This window comes from Podarcis erhardii, assembly GCF_964252035.2.
Source record: "Podarcis erhardii genome assembly, chromosome: 4".
In the NCBI taxonomy this organism is placed as follows: Eukaryota; Metazoa; Chordata; class Lepidosauria; order Squamata; family Lacertidae; genus Podarcis; species Podarcis erhardii.
This window is the reverse complement of record NC_138508.1, coordinates 26,842,830-26,862,224: the sequence shown is the minus strand read 5'-3', so window position 1 is coordinate 26,862,224 and position 19,395 is coordinate 26,842,830. Positions and strand designations below refer to the sequence as shown.

Sequence of the window (19,395 nt, the reverse complement as noted above, 5' to 3'; positions counted from 1 at the left end):
AAATAGATAAATAAATGGAGTATGAGGGACAAAGAAGCAATTAGTAATGAAACATGAGGTGGCAGACAAAAAGATAGGGAAGGAAGAAGGGATTAAGGAGGCAAAAAGAAGAGGAAGATAATTAGAAAAGAAATGGGAAGTACAGTAATACAAAACACATGGTGTATGCACAGAGATGCAGCAGGAGTTGCCAGGGGGTAGGAGTGAAGGTGGGACTTTCTTACAAGTAAAAACTAGAGCTCAATGGCAGAGCCTGTTCCTTTCTTGCAGTTGCACTCAGGTCCCTGGCATCTCCAGTTTTAAAAAGCATCAGCTGATGGGAAACACATTTCTCTGCCAGAGAGCCTGGAGAGATGTTGCCAGTCAGAGCTAACAATACATATGAAATAGTCTAATATGGCATAAAGCAGCTTCCTATATTTCCTAGGACCTAGACAGAAAGAGCAGTCTTGTGACACCCTAGTGATGGTGGGGCACTACAGTTCCCACCATCCCAGACCATTGGAAAGGTTCACAACATTGTGCCCTTACTCTACCCTACAAACTAATAGAGTCGCTGTGGCATGAGCTTCCAGGGACTACAGCATTCCTCATTGTCTTTATACCGTATATATAAAAAAGAGCTCCAGTCCAAAAAAATCCGCATATGAACCTGTTAGCCCTTAGGGCGTCGTAAGGCTCTTTAAACACACGCCAGCACAAGGCGGACACGCTTGCAGTGAACAGACTTTTAGGGAACTGCCCCAGTGGGATCTCCTCCTCACAAAAGCCAAGGCGGCGCCGGGGAGGGGAAAGAGTTTCACGCAGCCCCCCATCCACCCGGAGCGCGCTCTCAGCAAAGGCAGACAGCGTGGCAGACGGGAAAGCCCTCAGGGGCGGCTCCGAGGAGGAGGAAAAAGACCGCGGAGGGGGGTGGGGGAGAGAAAAGAAAGGGAAGAAAGGCATTCGAGGGAAACGGAAAGCAGGGACCGGGGCGGGGGAAGGGAAGAAGAAGAGACACCCCCCTCCGTGGGCGGAGGCGACCATCATGGCAAACTGCCCACCCGCCCGGAGTCCACCCCAAGCTAAATGGGCTGCACCGTTTGACGCTCCGTTGCAGCGGCATCCCCGGGTTTCCCTTTCGCGTTACGGCCACTGCGCCACTGAATTCGGGCTCAGTTTCTGTGTGCGTATATGGGAGCCGCTCGCCCGTCCACTCACCCGTCTTTCCGCTTGGCCTTGTAGACGTGCCCGTAGGTGCCCCTGCCCACCTTGCAGCCCTCGTACTCGAAGAGGTCCTCCACGCGCTCGCGCTCCCCGGTCAGCTTCACCTTGAAGTCATAGTCCATCTTCATTCAGCGCTCGCACCCGCCGCCGCCGCCGCCTCAGACGACACCCGGCCGTGAGGAGCCCCCGCCCGCCGCCGCCGCCGCCACAGGCACCAGGGAGGAGGAGGAGAGGGAGAGGGTGAGGGAGGAGGAGGAGGAGGCCCCGCCGCCGCGACGCGGACCATCCAGGTGAAGGAGGCGAGGGAGGGGGAGGGCGGCTGCCGCGTGCGCGGGGACCAGGCGCGAGCCGGAGCCGGTGCCTTGTGTGGGGAGGCGGCGGTTGCTGCTGTGGCGGCCGCTTCCCTCAGCCGCCTGAAGAACCCAACAGGCGAGTCGCTCCCTCGCTCGCGCGCGCACCACACACACACACACAGAATAACACACAGCCGGTATCTCGCACCTCGGAATACGGCAGCCGCGCCTGACCACGCTGCTGCAAAACAAGAGCGTCGCAAAACCTACGCGCGCGCTCTCCCCCCCCCCCTCCCCAACGTTCTCCGCCCCTTTCCTTTGGTATCTCTCTCGGTACTAGAAAGCGCACCACGTGGAATCCAACCGGCTCTCAGGCCACGCCCCCTCTTCGCACGTCTCCTCACCTCAGTTCCCTTGCCCCGGCATGCACCGCGCCTCGGCGGCCACCAGCCGAAAGGCTGGGGCAGGTGTAGCGAATAGAGACCAAAGTGGGACGCCCCCATAAGGCGGCCTGCGCGATAAACGGGCATGTCGGGAGTTGTAGTCAGAGGGTCCCCGGATGTGGGCTTGGCGCGTGATGGGAATGAGAGTCTTCGGGTCGTGCTTGGAACCCGGGGTTTGACGGCGGTTGCATGCTGGGGGTTGTAGTCAGGCGGGTCACCGGATGTGGGCTTGGCGCGTGATAGGAATTTAAGTCCTTGGGGTTCGCGATTGATGCTCCATCTCCAAGGAAACGCGTTTTGGGAAGGAAGGAAGGAAAGGTTGGAGTTGGCTCTGGAGTGCGGACGGGCGGCAAAGAGGAGATGCCTTGAAGGAGAACTACTAAATGCAGCACATATGAGACTACACCAGCAGGTGCAGCAACATTTTCCAAGGTTGACCTGGCAGCCTTTATTTCATAGCGTTATTATGTCCCGGGGTTGCTTCGTGTTGCTGAAATGATAGTGTTTTTAAACCGGAAGACGTAATGTGTGGAGTGGGGAAAGGCAGCAAAGCCCTGACCCTCCCAGGGCTGCTCTGGGGCGGCGCAGAGCCGGTTGTGGCGAACCCGTGACCCAACTCTCTTCATCCCTGAGGCTGATGGGAGTTGGGTTCCCCTTGGCGTTGAGGGAGGCAGAGCTTTATTATCCCTCCTAAACGTGGACAGGATAGTAATGGTGGACTCCTAGCTCCACCCAGAGACAGTTTAAGGCCATTGCCGACCTACTTTGCATGAGAAAGCAAGCGTTATAGCAAGACTGCATGTATGCAGTCTTCCCCTAAAAGTCGGGTGGAAAGTGAGATCTTTTGCATGAAAATCTATGCTGCTCCACTGAGCTTCAGACCCTCTTCTCAGTCTGCAGCTGAATGTAGCTAAGTAGCAGGCCTTGAACCTTGTAGTGAATATTGTCCCCCACCCATCAAAATGGCACTTCTGCCATGCAGAACAGTTCACACCATAAAATGAATTTACTGTACACAATAATTCAATATAGATCTTTTCATAATTGATTCTTGCATTTAGAAAAGTGTTACAGGGCTTTTCAGTAAGCATATCATTTCAACAGCCTACAATTGAGTCATTGTCCTTTATTATTTTAGTAGATTGGAACAGTGCTCAGATTAAATTTGTATCAATTTAACATACCACTGCAGCAAATTCACCATTATTTGAAATCTGCTGCCCTCTTTAGCCTATTTATATGAATTTTCCAAGCAAAGGGTGGTTTTGTGAAGTGGAGTGGGAGAGCAACCAGTTTTATTTTTCTGCAGACTAAGTTTCTAGTAATTAATCCAATGTGAACCTGAGAGAATAAAACAACTGTATGCCCAAAATGGTTTCAACTATGCATTCTCTTCTAATGCCCTAATACTGTTTCACATGATCTATTACTGTATGAGTTTGGGGGAGAGGGAATTGTTTTGATTGTTTTGAAGAGAAGTTACAGTAATGGCTTTGTGAAAGCTGGTTGCAGAGCAAATTGAGTTTGATGAAAGAATAGTAATAGATTGTGAAGTGGAGGGGACAATTGCTTAGACTAAAGCAGCATAATTGATTACATTCGAGAATATACAATTGTGGAATTAAAATCTTGATGCCCAAGTAAGATTTTTTTGGTTTGTGGAAACAAACTGTGAGGCAGGAGACTATGCATAATTCTATAAAATGACTGTTACTGGAATTCACTGCCCAAGACCAGGAAGATGTGAACCAGGAAGAGTCTCACAATCTTATTTCTTTGCATGTTTATTGAAAAGTTAGTCCCACTGAGTTCAATGGGTCCTATACATTACATAGGTCTGCATTGTGTTGCTGTTCAGAGGTTGACATCAGTTGGAAGAAAGTGAGAACTAGGAGCTTCCTTAGGCCTAAATCCATGGGGCATCATCCAACTAACTCATTCCATCAACACAAGCATTTCTGTTTGTGCAGCAGAACTCCCCCGCCCCAATCACATGTCTAGCACCATTCCCAAATTTGCTCCAGAGGGTTATGGAAACCCCCACAACATATTTGTGGGGCACATAGGTAGAAGAGGGAAAGTTCTGTTGCACAAGCAAATTTTCTTGCACTGATGGAACAAGTTAGTTGGATACCACCCACAGTTATTGACATCAGATTGAAGGACAGGTGAATGTGTTTCAGTGAATTTCTATGTTCATCCACTATAAAGAGTGAATTTTCCTCCACTGTCTCCATAGTCTCCCATAGAACACCTATATATGTGCACAGGTGAATTCCTCTTGTCTAGCAGGCAGCTTTCTAATTCTATACTGTTCATAGGCAGATTGCTGGGGTAAATAGGTTACTATAGCTTTCATTTTGTATCTGTCATCAGGAACGATGAAAAATTATCAGTGTGCACATGTGACTGACTGTATGTGACCTGGAAGGCATAATGCGCGCGCGCGCACACACACACACACACACACACACACACACAAAATCCCGCAGATGCATTTTGTGGTAGCAAAGTGTGTGAATCCTTTACATCAGTTTTGCTGCAAATTCTCTTTAACTTTGTTATATATAAGCCCACTGTATAATGGGTGCAGTGAGGCAGGCCATCTCATGGCAGATTTTGGAGTTCCATTAAAAAGCAGAAAACCATCAAATATTTATCAGCACATCTCATCTTTTTCATCTCAAAAGTTTCCAGGCCTACCTATTGGGGATGGTAGCCAATGCATATTTTTTTCCTAAGGAGCTTGTCTTTGGAGTGTAGAAAGATACTTTATACTGAGTCTAGTTCAGTACTGTGTATTCTGACTGGCAGCTTTTTATGTGTAGACCCAATGCTGTCTGCTGTACTTCCCAAGAGAGAGACAGAAAGGCAACAGCTCCTCTCTGGAGCTGGCACAACTTGCATATAACCACTCCTGCCACACCTGCAGCCACTCCTGTGGATTATTCTGTGCTGAGAAACCGGGCGCCTTCCAGATGCGTTTGGACTAAATACCGCAGTATCCCTGACTGGCTGGAGATGTTGGGAGTTGGAAGTCCAGCAACATCTGGAGGGCAACACACTGACTACCTCTTCTTTACACTCGACGCTCTCTATTTGGGTGAAGCGCTGGATACGATGGTGCCCTGTAGCAGCCTCTGCTTCAGTTGCCCTTGCTGCTGCGCCCCGCCCAGAGAGAGGGCTCAGCAGCTCGTTGGCCCCAGAGTCCCCAGTGGTCGGTCCCAACACGCCCTCCTGTGTCGCTCGGACCCCCAGAACTTGCTCACCCGACCCGCTTTCCCCTTTGGTCGCTCTTCCTGACGTGCTCGGACGGCACTGCCGGCCACGCAGCTTTCCTGCGCCCGGGGGAAGCCACCCGGGGATGGGGCAGCCGCCTGCGCCAGCTCGTTTCCCATGGGATGCGCTCTCGCGCTGCATGGAGTGGGCGGGGGAGAGGCGTGATCCCGCGCCTGCGCGTTTCTTGGCGGAACTGTGAGCCGAGGCACCAGCAGCCGGCGGCCCGCTGTTGCCGGTGCACCTCGGTGCCTTGCAGTTGGCCGGGCTGTCGGTTTGTTGCTGGTAGCCGCTGCCGAGGAAAGGCGGGGCGGGCGGGCGGGGGCGCGTTTTTATTACGGGGAGCAATCTGTGGGAGGATACTTTCCTCATAGCTGCTGGGGGCGAAGAGGGGTTTGTGTGGGCGCCGCTGCCTAGGCTTACCCTGGTCTCCCAGCAACCGGCCGTTATACCCTAGCCCGGGCCCCGGCCTAACGGGCTCCGGTGGGTGCTGCTCGGCAACCGGGGCGGACCCGGAGCGTCTTTCCAGCAGGTAGCTGGCTGGGAGTCGCCCCCCCCCGCCGCCCAGGGCTCTTAAATGTGGCCGGGGCGGAGGGAGGAGCTCAGTGCCTCCGGCCAAAGCTCCAGGGAGGCTTGGCCAAAACGTATTGGGGGGGGGGGGAGGGAGAGGAGCTGGCTTTAATTCAAAAGCTTTGTGGCACCTTAGCAGCTCAAATTTATGCTGCCGTAAATGTCTGAAAGGTGCCCCGAGATCCACCAGGCCGGGGTGGGAGCGTGTTTTGTGCAATAGACTAAATGCCATTACCCTGTCGAGTTTGGCTTGCCATGGTGGGTTGAAGGACAGTGGTTACATACGGCCCAGCATTGCTGGGCATAATCCATAAAGGATATTATGCAGGAAAGGGGTAGCAAAGTTGGAGTAAATGAGGAATTGTTTAAAAAGGATATCCATGTTCATGGATATAGGTGTTTGAAAGGTCCTTTAAAAGCTGTGCTGTACTTTACAGATGACGAACCTCCAGCTTATATTCCCCCCCCCCCCCATGATGGGTTCTTTGCCTTTAACTATTGCGAGATTTGCAGAAATTTAAGAGTTACAAATGCTTTCATTGCACTTTCTTGCTGGACAATGTTCCATTGATGAATGTTTCTCTGTTCAGTTAAAGTCAGTGGACTTCAGAGACATTGGACCTATAGACACTATGAGAGGGAAGCAGCTGTGGAGGGGTTGGAAAGTTGATGGGTTATTTATTAAATTCCGAGCCAATGATTTTTGCTTGTTACCATAGATTGTTCTACACTTTTCTTTTATCTTCTCATACAGGATTTGCGTAACATTCACCCTGCCTGTTCAAAGAGCACTGGAAAAAAATGAAGACTGGAATTATCTGATAAGATTCTCAACATCACACCTTGCTAGAGATCTGTATCACCTCCACCTCCTAGCAGGGTTGAGGGGAAAGGAAATATTTAACGTGAGAACTTTGCTTTCACTCTTACTGTTGATTCTTCATTCAAATCCCTAGTACTATTTTTTTTTTGCTGTTAGATGCCTGAGTGTTAACCATCATAAGTAAGTAAAAGGTAAGCTGCCATAATGCTGAGGCAGATCATTGGCCCATCTACCTCAGTGTTGTCTACACTGACTGATGGCAGGTCTCCAGGATTTCAGACAGGGGTCACTTCCAGTCCTCCCTAGGAGATGCTGCAGATTGAATCTGGGACCTTCTGCATTCAAAACATATGCTCTGTGATAAAGGACATTGCTTTGCTCCTATCGTTGTAATCAGCTCTACTCCTAACACGCTAATGAACTGCTGTCTCTGGGCAGTTATTTAGGTAGTTGAGAGTAAGTGATGGCCACTGCTTAGTGTAGGATTTTCACAGTTCTTAAAAAGTACGTATGTGTTTATGTATGATACCAATCTGCACGAAAGGGCACTTGGAAGAGGTAAGTCAGTCACTGGAGAACCGTATGTTAGCCTGCCTCCATTTGAAGCATGCTTAAATTTACTCTATTGCATGTTATATTTAGTGACAGAGACCCAGATGAACTTAATGCTCTTTCCTGCCATTTCCTGCATAATTTGTACCATAAATACTTGTTGCATAGTGGCTGTAACCTCTTGGATACTTGAAGTAGTAACCTGACAAGATAAATGCATTGGAGTAAGATTTAAACCCAAACTTACAAGCTGATCCAATACTTTTCTATTTGGAAGTAAGTTACATTGTGTTCAGTAGAACTGACTCCACACTTAATGTGCATTGAATTGCAACCTCAGCCATCCTAGCAGCCAGGAATTGACTACAGTAAATAATGGTATATGATATTGAGTTACACATATAAGAGCCAAATCAAACACACCAACAATTTTGGAACACACAGCCCAGATAACTTCCTCTATTTTTCTTTCCATTTTACAACAGTCTGGTGTTCCCAGAATGGACTGCTCTAGTTCTTACTCAGGGGAAGATGGTGGGCAGACCGCATCTCAAAGCCACAGTGGTGAAGATGAGCGACAGTGGCAACAGGAACGCCTTAATAGAGAGGAAGCCTATTACCAGTTTATTAATGAGCTCAGTGATGAAGACTACAGGTTAATGAGAGATCACAACCTTTTGGGGACTCCAGGTGAGACTTGACTTCCGGTACTCAAAATCTAATAGAATTCTTACATTTAATACAGCTTTACTGTTAACATAGTACAAATTGAATACAGCTTTTTTAATCCACCATTTTGAAACTGTATAATAAGCTTGGTATGAAGCAATGGGTAGATAAACATAATTATGGGTAGAATTTGTTCCTCGTGTGCTTTGAAAACATATAATTTTTTTTTAAAAATGTGCATTGCAAGTTAGGTCTTTGTTTTTTCATCTTTTAGCTCGCAATGAAGTCTAGGTTCTTGCAAAACAGAGGAAACACAAAATATTAGATTTCAGTTTCTTAAACTTGATTCTAGAATCATTACATTTTGGTCAGTGCTAGGCACAGCAATCCAAACCCCTGATATGCGCTGTTAAATGGGTTTAGAGGAAGAGGTGTCCCACTACTGGCTTTATTGGTGCATGGGGTCACCACTGCAGCCAACCCCCCCAGCCCAATTGCTGAAAGTGTGGTGGAGTGCATACTGCTGCCTGTGAAAACCATTGTAAAGGCCCAAAAAAGATACATTATAGTGGCAGAGAAGGGCCAGCAATGGATCTGCTGAATCCAAAGCCAGGCCACTTCCTAAAGAAGGGCCTAATCAGGGTCCCTTTACTGTGTCAGCCTGAACTATAGCAGCAAAAATGTTTAGAAAACCACCACTGCCACCATCTGCTCTGGCCAGCACAAGTCGCAGGGCTTTGGATGTTACTCCCAGCCAGTGTTTTGGACTGCTGTATCAAAACTGCATTGTCAAAATGCAGAACCTTGTGTCTAGTGCATGCTTATAATTCTGCTTCTGTAGTCTGGTCATGCCAGGTTAACTCCTATGTTGAATAGCTGCTCTGTTTGCTTCTAGGTCTTCAACCAGTATCTGAACCAATAAATAAACTGGTCATATTGCTATCTGTTTCAGGAGAAATAACAGCAAATGAGCTGCAGCAACGTTTGCTAGGTGCAAAGGAGCATTTGGCATCACATTCTGACAGAGAAAATAGAGACTGGGAAGGAGGTACTGTCGGAGGTAAGCTGTTATTTTAATATAGTAATCTCTTGATTAACTTCTGGCAGGTGCAGGCTCTTTAGATACCTTAGCAAAATTAGTATTTGTTAAAATCAGCAGCCAACAAACCCTATTGCAATGACCTTGTCCAAGGAAAGGCAGGTAAGCAGCTGGAGAAAGGGTAGTATTTTCATTGTGCACAGCTGCTGCATGGGAGTTAAGGAAAACTAGAGCAGGATTTCTAGGCAAGAGAGTCTGTGCTCTGTGGCTGCATATAGTGCACTTCGCAGAAAGGTAAGGGCAGTGTGTAATATAAGGACAAGGAAAGAGACCCGCAGGAAATCAGACTTATGGCGAGTAAAGCTATCTCTGCTTTTTGTATCAAGATGTTGTTTAATCCTGTGAAAGGATTGATTGCTGAGAAGTGAAAGGCACAAAGGCGCTATACTTCTGCTGAGTAGTGCAAATATTTTTGGATACTTATTCAAGATGTAATCTGTGGCCTTTTGCTGTCATTATATGAAAACATTTTCCACCTGCAGTATTAGATGAAACTAGAACGCGCAGAGTTAGTATACCTTGTTTTAGGCACAACCAGTTTCAGCCTTTACACCCAACTTGGTTGCAAAATAATTCTGATAATAAGACCAAAATTGGTTGTTCTTAAGAGTGCCCCTGAAGAAGAATTCAAATTGAAACAGGCTGGACTCACAACATTCTTTGCACCTGAAAACCTTTCCTGTATTTGGTGCTTTCTCACCTTGCTGTTCTGGTAGGAGGAAAGAGCACTCAGGACCCTAGCAATGAGGAGGACAGAGAGAGATGGGTGAGGAGAGAATAGAGAAGCAATTTCCTTTCTTCCTCTGCTGTGGGCTGCTAACTCCAGATACTACTCTCCTCTCCTATGACCTTCCACACAGTTTTCCTATCAATTTTAATGGCTTCCCCACTTGTAACTCGTACATTTATTTGTACCAGATACCACCAGGACAACTTGGACTTCCCTGTTTTTGTCAAGGCATGGCTTGCACATATGATTCCCACCCCCCTCAATTTCACCTACTATATTCAGTTATGCTCCTCGGGGTTTTGAACCTAGAAACTAGTAGGTGAAATCCCACTAACATAAAACTTTAAAAGAATTCTGCTTATTTGGAATTTCTAAAAGTGCTCATTTGCACGTTACTGAGATCACGTATCCAAATAGTACACAATATGACTGACGTGCACAGTTGTGTATACAGGTGCCCGCACACACAAACAGCTAGGTATAAATTATGTGGCTTGTTTGCTGGGTCTAAATTGTAGCATCAAAGCTATGAAAGATAATTATGTATGCCTCAAATTTCTAGGCTAGCAGAAGCAGAAAAGAATTGAGTGGGGACTATAGATTCGGGATGGGAGACAGTTATTTTTTTACATGAAGGGTAGATATAGAGGTTGTACACAGCTCTTAGATACACGAGAAGTTGTGGGGAGACTAGTGCATTGTGGGGAGACTAGTGGTATCTGAAGAAGTGTGCATGCACACGAAAGCTCATACCTAGAACTAACTCAGTTGGTCTTTAAGGTGCTACTGGAAGGAATTTTTTTATTTTGTTTTGACCATGGCAGACCAACACGGCTACCTATCTGTAACTGGAACTAGTGCATCAGATTAGGCTTTTGATTGACGTCTTTAAGAAGCAAAGAATATAACTCTTCAAACATAGTTGACCTCTGTACTGGGTGGTTGGCTTTTAGATTTCATAGCATTTGTAAGGGAAGCAGAATGAGAGCTCTGTATGTGATAGGTGATAGATGATCATATGACTGACTGTCATGTATTCCAGGTGTCACGTGACAATTGCAGTTAGCTGCTTTGTCTAAGTGAAGCGAGTCATGAAAAATGTCTTCTTTCTTTTTTAAAAAAAACTACTTACAGATGCAGAAACTGTTGGGGGAAATTCAACAAACAGCTCGCTGCTAGAGTGGCTGAGCACATTCCACCGTACAGGAAATTCCAGCCATAGTGGACAGAGTGGGAACCAGACTTGGAGGGCTGTAAGCCGAGCAAACCCGAGTAGCGGGGAATTTCGGTTTAGTCTCGAAATAAATATAAATCACGAACATAACAGTGTTGACGCTCCTGGGGAAGAATTGAACGGCTACCTTCTTGGTGATCCCAATGGAAGGCAGGTAGAGAACAGGTCTCTGATAGAAGAGAGTCCCATAGCCAGCCGAACAAGGAGCAGGACATTGAGAGAGACTGTTGGTCGTGCAGTTGCCTCATCAAGGGCTGGCAACATTAGTGGCTCAGTGACACAAAATGCTGAAGTAGCAACTCCGTTATTCCCTGGCAGACTCAGAAACAGAAGCTCAGCAGGCCTTGCAGCACACAACAACGTCTTAGATGACAATGAACACAACATTATTAGGCAAAGGAGAATTCACAGAGTCTCGTCAGTGACTGTTCACAGAAGGAGAGCTAGAACTCGGAGGAATGCAAGGCAAAGGCCAGAAGTTTTAAGACTAAGATCAACGTTCAGTAGTCAGTTTCAGTCCCATTTGGAAAGAAGGCAACGTATGAATGCACAGCAAATCCACAGAAGGTCTGGCCAGGCGCAAACAGCCCAGCAGCCTCCTGAGCAAGGCGAGGACCAAGTGCCAACACTGGGCATAACATTGGAAGAGGAGGAATCTACCAGACCCACAACTGCACCTAGAAGACATCCTATTATTACATTAGACCTTCAGGTGAGAAGAATTCGTACTGGAGAAAATAGAGATCAAGACAGCATTGCTACTAGAACTCGTTCGAGAGCAGGCACGGCAGACAACGCAGTCAGTTTCGAAAGCGATAGGGAGGGTTTTCGTCAGACTGTTTCACGATCTGAACATGCGGGCATACGGACGTATGTTAGCACCATACGGATACCCCTTCGTAGGATATCTGAAATTGGGCTCGGGGAATCTTCATCGGCGGCTCTTAGATCAATTCTACGGCAAATTATGACTGGATTTGGAGAGCTAAGCTCCTTAATGGGCACCGAGTCAGATTCCGAAGCTCAGAGGAGTGGTCAGCACTCGGCAGACACGCAGTCAGAGCTGTTTAACGTGCACACTCTAAGCAGCATTGGTGAGTTCAGTGAAGCTTCTCTTCGAAGCAGGCCGGCTGAACAAGGTAGCAGAGAATGGCATGGAGAAACCAATGCGACCCAACACTACAATCAAAGTAATGAAGCTCAAGATAACAGACAGTTTCAAGATGCAAACAGTTTTGTTGAAAGTGGAACACTTCCCATCCTTCGTCTTGTACCTTACCTTTTATTAGATGAAAGTACTAGTGACCATTTGAGGGGGTTAACCAAAGAACAAATTGACAATCTTTCTACTCGCAATTATGGGCATCCCGATGCAGAAGAGGGTGAAATAAGCAAGACCTGTAGTGTTTGCATTAATGAATATGTTTCAGGAAACAAGCTAAGGCAGTTGCCATGTATGCATGAGTTCCATTTTCACTGTATTGATCGCTGGCTTTCTGAGAATTCCACTTGCCCAATTTGTCGACAACCTGTAGTAGCTTAACATTACAGACAGTGGATAATTCCTCAAATTTTTGAATCTGTGTACTCCATTGGGAGCCTGGTGGTATTTTACTAACTTTGAATATGAGGAGTGAGTGTGTAAAACAAGGTTAAAATTTGGAAGTGGCCTGGCTACATGTGGCAGTGAACTTCTCTTCTTAAAAGGCAAGTGTAAGGGTGAAGATCGATCGAATAGGCCTCATGCAATTATATTTTTCTAAAATATTCCCTTATATAAAGCACTTCTGTAATATAGAACTGTAATTGTTTGTGTTAACAGTATGATTTTTATTGAGATTTCAGTTTTTGTGAAGTTGTTGAAATAATCTTTTGTTAACCATTTGCTCTATGAGCGATCCTTTTTTATGTTGCAAAAGTAACTGGAAACCTGGGCATCTGGCAGGAGGTACTTTAAATAGAGTAAGTGTTTTGATTTAAATATGCAGTGGATATTTTTATAGAATACCCTGCCCATTTGGTTTTATTAATTTTATAGGCAGTTTTTGCATGTTTTATACATGGCTTACTGTTGCCCATTAACCTTTACAGTGGATGTGGTTCTTCGGGCCGACTGAAATTTGCTTCAAAGGACTGACTTATACAGAATGTTTGTTTAGCCATGAGATTACATTAGAAAACTATTAATTTATGTTCGCCAGTTCTACGTTGACCTCAGAACATTGCTTAACGGATACAGAAACCGTATGTTTAGGTTACTCAACAGACATTTAAGCACATTCCAATTAGTTTTTTTCGAAAACTTTTTTTTTAATTTGATGGTGGGAGAGTGCCATGGATAAGTAACTTGCAAGCAGCAAGCACGATTTATGTTTCGTTTTTGTACATTTTATCATTTTGTTGTAAGACAGTCTCTTCTGCACATGTAATGGAACATGTAATTTTGGACCATGGAGAGTTTTCTGAGAATCAGATGCCATCACTTGTTAAGGGAAAGATGTATGCTTACTACAAAAATGCAAAAGGAGCTGTATACTTGGACCTTAAAGCTTATACCAATACCTGACAAAATAATAAAAGTGCAAGAACAAAACAGATGTGTGACTCATTTGCGTATCTTTTAAAAGCTGAGTGAGAAGGAAAATGTCCTCTTTTAAAAATGGAGTCTGCAATGCCTCTTTTCTTTAGCTGTAACCCTCAAACCATTCCAGTTCATTGGACCTAGGTTGTAGTAGGCAGTATAAGGAACAGTGATTCCATTTCTTACAAATTTACATGAATACTTAGTAACACGTGCAAATATGCACACTTGTAGAGAGACATGGTTTGATCCAGCTAAATAACGGCGTGCTTGCAGAAGTCATTCAGCACACAACAGAACTTCTCCCTCCCTCATTGCAAAGCTGTAATACACATCCCATGATGTTGGATAGGTCTCTTGGATCTTGTAAAGAAGTCTTTCAGAGGAGTCGGGGAAGAAATATGAGTTGCATGAACTTGTGCAGTGTTCCCTAAAGCATTGCACTCATGGAACAACTTGAACTTACCCTCCTCCTCTTCTGGTGCAAGTAAGACAGCTAAGAGGTGACATGATGGAAGTGTATAAAATGATGCATGGCTCAGAGAAAGTGCACAAGGGGGGAAATTATCTCTCTGCATAATACTAGAACTGACTGACATCCAATGAAGCTGAAGATTCAGGAGAGAAAAGAAAGTACGCATAGTTAAACTGGGGAATTTTCTCTTAAGAGGCAGTGGTGGCCAGCAACTTGGAGAATAGACAAATTCATAAAAGCTGTCAACAGCTACTAACCCTAATGAATATGTTCTACCACCACAGTCAGAGGTGATATGCTTCTATATACCAGTTGCTGGAAACCACAGGGGAGAGTGCTGCTGTGCCTGTGGGTTTCCCATGAACATCTGGTTGGCCACTGTGTGAACAGGATGCCATATGGGCCATTGGCCTGATCCAGTAGGACTATTCTTCTGTTATTTATGACTCTGGGATCTATGTCCTTATTTATGAAGATCGGTGTACTGTTAGGTCTGCTGCATCATGAACACAAAGACACTTTCATTAGAAAGTCCCTCCTCGCAACTATTTTTGACTCTAATCCATCTCTGAGCTAGATTACTGGTAGCTCATCTCTTTGACCTTTACTCTGGATGCTCAGGAAGTGATTCTGCCCCATTGATTGTGTGTCAAGAGTCTTGTTATCCTTACATGCCTCCAACATGGAGTGGGTGGGAGATGGTATTTTTAAATGACCCTAAAATTTCAAATGGTCATGGTGTAACTTTGGGCAAATTTAAGACTACCAATGCTGTTCTAATCCACAACTGGATTTGAGCCAATATAGGTTATGGTCCTAAGCATGGGTCTTTGAAAATTGAATTGCAGTGGAGTATCATTTAATTAAGAGCCACTTTCTTTCAAATAAATACATATAGAATCACCATCCTAAACACATGTACCAACATACTTCAAAAGAAGATGAGGAGGAGTTTGGACTTGATATCCCACCTTTCACTCCCCTTAAGGAGTCTCAAAGTGGCTAACAATCTCCTCTCCCTTCCCCACAACAAACACTCTGTGAGGTGAGTGAGGCTGAGAGACTTCAGAGAAGTGTGACTAGCCCAAGGTCACCCAGCAGCTGCATGTGGAGGAGCGGGGAAGCAAACGCGGTTCCCCAGATTAGGAGTCCACTGCTCTTAACCACTACAGCACACTGGATCCCATGCATCAGAAATGGCGGCATTGTCATACTGGAGAGACCTTACGATGGGTGCCTGTGGATTGAAATGCCTTGCTTTGTTTGCTTATTCAGGAGTATGTCCTAGGAATGGGTTGTTATTTGCCTTAAATTAAAACCGTTTGGGTTTTATGAATTTTGCATTGGGTGAACTGCAGTTATACAGTATAACCCACTCTATTTGGGTGCAAACAAGATGTGTAGGACCACTTCTCCTTGCCATGCATAATTTTGCAAACTTATTCATTTATTAACATTTGTATACCACTTGATTGTTGTTGTTGTTTAGTCGTGTCCGACTCTTCGTGACCCCATGGATCAGAGCATGCCAGGCACTCCTGTCTTCAAACGATTGTAGAGAACCTCAAAGCAGTTTACAATAAAGATAAAACCATAAAATTATCATTAAAAAATTACAAACATAATTTTAAACATGGAAATTTAAAACCACAATAGAATAAACTAAAAGAAATTAAAATTCATACAAACATGCTAAACATCTGGCTAGGCTTGTCTGTGTAAGAAAATCTTAACAGGAGCTGAAAAGAATACAGTGAAGGCGTCGCCTGATATCAATAGGCAGGGAATGCCAAAGTGCCACTGCCCTAAATGATAATTCTTACAGATGTGGTACGGGTATTATGTGGCACTTGTGAAAGTGCCAGTAAACTTTGATCATGTTGCCTCTCACTAACCTTTTGCCTAAAATAAAAAGTCCTGAATGCTGCAACCTTTTTTCACAGGGAAGCTGAGCTATCTGCTTGATTATTTTCGTTGCCCTTTTATGAACCATACATGCCTGGCATGCTTGAAAGTCATAGGATGTTGACTAACTATTGAGGGCAATGGAAAACTAGGAGCGAAGTAGAATGGAGTGGCTGGAATCTGGAACAAGGAGCAGCCTTCTAAACCGTAGCATTTTGCAGCAGGCTGCGATTGTCATGCCTAAATCAGAGAGAGAAACCTGTCCTGCATGTGCAATGTTATTCCACTTTGCATTCAAAAATGTTGTCATTAAGCATAGAAGCACTGCTGTGGAATATGCTGCTTGAACCATTACAAGGGTGGAGGAAATGTGAATAAGCCTAGATGATAATCCAAGTGCTGATCAAGAAATAATTCACAACATCTGATTGCTTTGAACACTGCAGAGCTAGCCATGGTGCTGAAATGCCTGTTTTCTTTGCTCCCTTGAACAGTGTATAAGCTGAAGCAGTCCAACAAACCCATTTGATAACTCACAAAGACAATTACAAGGTCACTCCACTGCTCTACTCATTATAGTCAAAATCAAGTTAAAATCTTTACCAAAGACATTCTCATAGTTTTATACTTTTCCACATATAGCAGCTAAGTAGTGTGTCATATGCACAAGTGATTTTGAAATGTACCATTGTAGACAGAGATAGAGTTACAATTTTGAGCTTCAAAACTCATAGAATAGCCCAAGCACTGGTTCAAACTACTATTACTACTTGCTTGTCTGTTTGTCTTGAGAGACAATGAAGCTACTGTTTAGTCTTAAGAGACAATGAAGCCAAACCACTGTGTTAACAGCACCAAAGTAACCTCCGGGCACAAGCTGCCCAGACAAGACTCCCTCTTGGCCCAAAGGAAGCCAGAACAATACATTCGACCTCAGCCTGGCTGCAGGAGTTGTCAGAAGGAGGCTTACAAGGCACCATCCAACCATTTTAGTGACTCCACTCCAGATTTGTGTAGGGTTTACTCCTTGTCTTTTCTTCTCCCAAAGATATCCTTCAAGGCAGCCAAAGTTTAGGATCAGAGTTTTCCTTATCTGTAGAGTTTCCCCCTACAGCACATGCAGAAACCACCTTCTTGACCATTGGATCCACTGTTGGTCTCATCCACTCAATTTGCTGCAGCCTGTTTTCACATGGAGGGGAAGTCCCTAACTCATCAAGGGCTACCCTAATCTGGTTTGGCTGGCCTGTTGATGCCATTTCCTGGGATGTGGTAGCTGTTGCATGCTGACAGCTTCTAGGAGCCACAGGTGAGAGCCCTAAAGTAACTCTGCTGACTGAAATGTGCACGAATTTACTGCTTTATGGGGTTTTTACATGATTATTTTCAGTTTTATTCTGACGGTCTGTTGGGTTATGTGCATGGAACCCTGGTCTTCTTTGGGAGAAAAGTAAAAAACAGTAACAAATAAATGTTGCTTCCAGACTGCATAACAGATCGTATACCTGAACAAACTAGAAGTCTGGGTCAAATAATGCAAGAGCCTTGTTTAAAAAATGGAAGAGGAAGACCGACCAATCAGGGCTTTGTTCCAAAGCCATATTGTAAATAAATCTCTCCAATGTCCCCAAAGATGTTCTTATGGAATCTCTGGATATCTTACTGCCACTTGACATAAGTAATCATACTGTTTATGGAATACCAATACAGCTACACTTTTTAAAAGAATCAATACTGTCTTTATAGATACATCGATGTGGGAATTGAAGAGCAGCTGGCTGCTAAGATTCCTAGTCTAGACAGGACTGTTTACTGGTGTTCTTCTTATTTAATGTTTACGTTAACAATCAGTTCTTTGAGTCCCAGCAAGCAGTATAGTTCCTGGTGTCAATTTCATTTTACAAATAGTCCATTAGTTATTTATTGTAACTATTTATTTATTTTGTTGGCATCTGTCTGTCTCAAGAGACAATGGAAGAGTGTGCCATTGGAGAGTTACAGCGCCTGCTGTGGCTGTAGAGACCAATTGCTACCACTGTAATTAACCTGTTTGGTGAAACAATAAATCTAATTTGTATCATTGCATGAGTATTTTATTAGTTTTCCACAAACATGAAGTGGAGAGATAGCCCACCGATCTGCAGAGGAAAAAAACCACTTATGATCTATCCACCAGCATCTCCGCCCCCGTTGCAAATGATATATCAGTCACTCAGACCGCCTTGCTCCAGCAAAGGAGCAATTGGGAGCTCAATTTAAGTCCTGGTTGTTCCCTTCTTTCCATGTGGACACCTGCCCTACATCTGATGTCTCATATGGCATCAGGTGTGAGGCAGGTGGGCATGGTTTACAAGGAGAAATTGCCTTTGTAGCAGTTCTCTTGCAGATGCTGCTGACTGAACCTGGGCCCTTCTGCCTGCTAAGCAGGCACTCTACCCCTGAGCTAGAGCTCTTCCCTGCAACTAGAAATAAAACAAAAATGCCATAAAAATCACCAGCAGCAGCTACCCATCAAGAGGAACACAGCAACTGTGCTGGCACTGTGAGTGGATGGGCTCCTGCTGACTCAAACCAGACAATTCACTTTTTTGAGCATCTGAAAGCCAGAACTTTTGAGTTCTCCTTTTGTATTATGTTGTGAACCACCCTGCGATCTTTGGAAGACGAGCAGTGCACAGATTTAATAAATAAAATTTTAAAATGCCTCAAAAAGCATTTAGTTTAGGCTGTTTGCCAGCCATAGGATTATTATTATTTATTGAATTTATATACCGTCCTATACCCGGAGGTCTCAGGGCAGTTCACAGAACAAAATCAAAATATAAAAACACAGAATATATAATCAGTATAAAAACAACCACTGAATAACACCCCCCCAAAAAACCCCCACATTTCAATTTCGTTGTTCTGTATGGGACAATGACAATAAAGATTATCGTATCGTATTTTGAAAGGGCAAAGGACGAGCCAACTCCTAGGGGCCGAGGACCCTTCAGCCCCCCCAAAAAATATTTGAGGGAGCCCTCACCCAAGTTGATGGGTAGTATTGCCATTCAAATGTGTGGGCGCTGCGTCTTGTGATCTATTATCTGCCAATATTTTATTCAAGTTGGCATCCCTGCTGGACACAATTCGCTCTTTGAGCATCTAAGGACGGGTGTTTTGTGTTCTCCTTTTGAATTATTTCTGTTGCGAACCGCCCTGTGACCTTCGGATGAAGGGCAGAGTACGACTTTAATAAATAAAATGAATATATATCTATATATCTTCACAAAACATGGTTTGGCCAGAGACTGCTCTTCGCCAGCTCTCTGTCCCTCTTGCCGGACACGACCTGCCCCCGCCGCCACTACCCGCAGCACGGGCACGACTCCCGCACCCAAAGGCCACGCTTCCCACGTGCAGCGGGCGCGTTTCCCGCCAAACTCCCGGCCTCGCGCTGCAGGCGGCTTATGAGGCACGTGCGCCCTGGTGGCCGGAGCGGAGACCTTGCTTTGCAGCTGACGGGAGGTTGCGGCGAGACGGCGCGTGGCGCGAGG

General features: G+C 45.1%; 2 protein-coding genes across 7 annotated transcripts in view; one reads left to right on the top strand and one right to left on the bottom strand.

Moving 5' to 3' along the window:
• CDK8 (cyclin dependent kinase 8) overlaps positions 1-1,729 on the bottom strand; it is a 40,760-nt gene extending 39,031 nt beyond the window's left edge. For 2 of the 3 annotated variants that reach the window (XM_081860530.1, XM_081860531.1), the window contains exon 1: positions 1,201-1,701. In XM_081860530.1, coding sequence (XP_081716656.1) covers positions 1,201-1,334 — 134 coding nt within the window. In that variant the 5' untranslated portion in view covers positions 1,335-1,701. The other variant, XM_081860532.1, reaches the window with a different exon arrangement.
• A 414-nt stretch (positions 1,730-2,143) lies between these two features.
• On the top strand, positions 2,144-13,488 carry RNF6 (ring finger protein 6). 4 transcript variants are annotated; one of them, XM_081860327.1, is made up of 5 exons: positions 2,144-2,374; positions 6,543-6,693; positions 7,649-7,853; positions 8,785-8,892; positions 10,796-13,488. In XM_081860327.1, the coding sequence occupies exons 1-5, from the start codon at positions 2,214-2,216 to the stop codon at positions 12,436-12,438; spliced, it is 2,268 nt and encodes a 755-aa protein (XP_081716453.1). In that variant the 5' UTR covers positions 2,144-2,213; the 3' UTR covers positions 12,439-13,488. The 4 variants fall into 4 exon arrangements, with proteins under 4 accessions (XP_081716453.1, XP_081716454.1, XP_081716455.1 ...); XM_081860328.1 differs by having other exon boundaries at positions 2,147-2,354; XM_081860329.1 differs by lacking the exon at positions 2,144-2,374 and adding an exon at positions 5,384-5,503.
• The last annotated feature ends 5,907 nt before the right edge of the window (positions 13,489-19,395 follow it).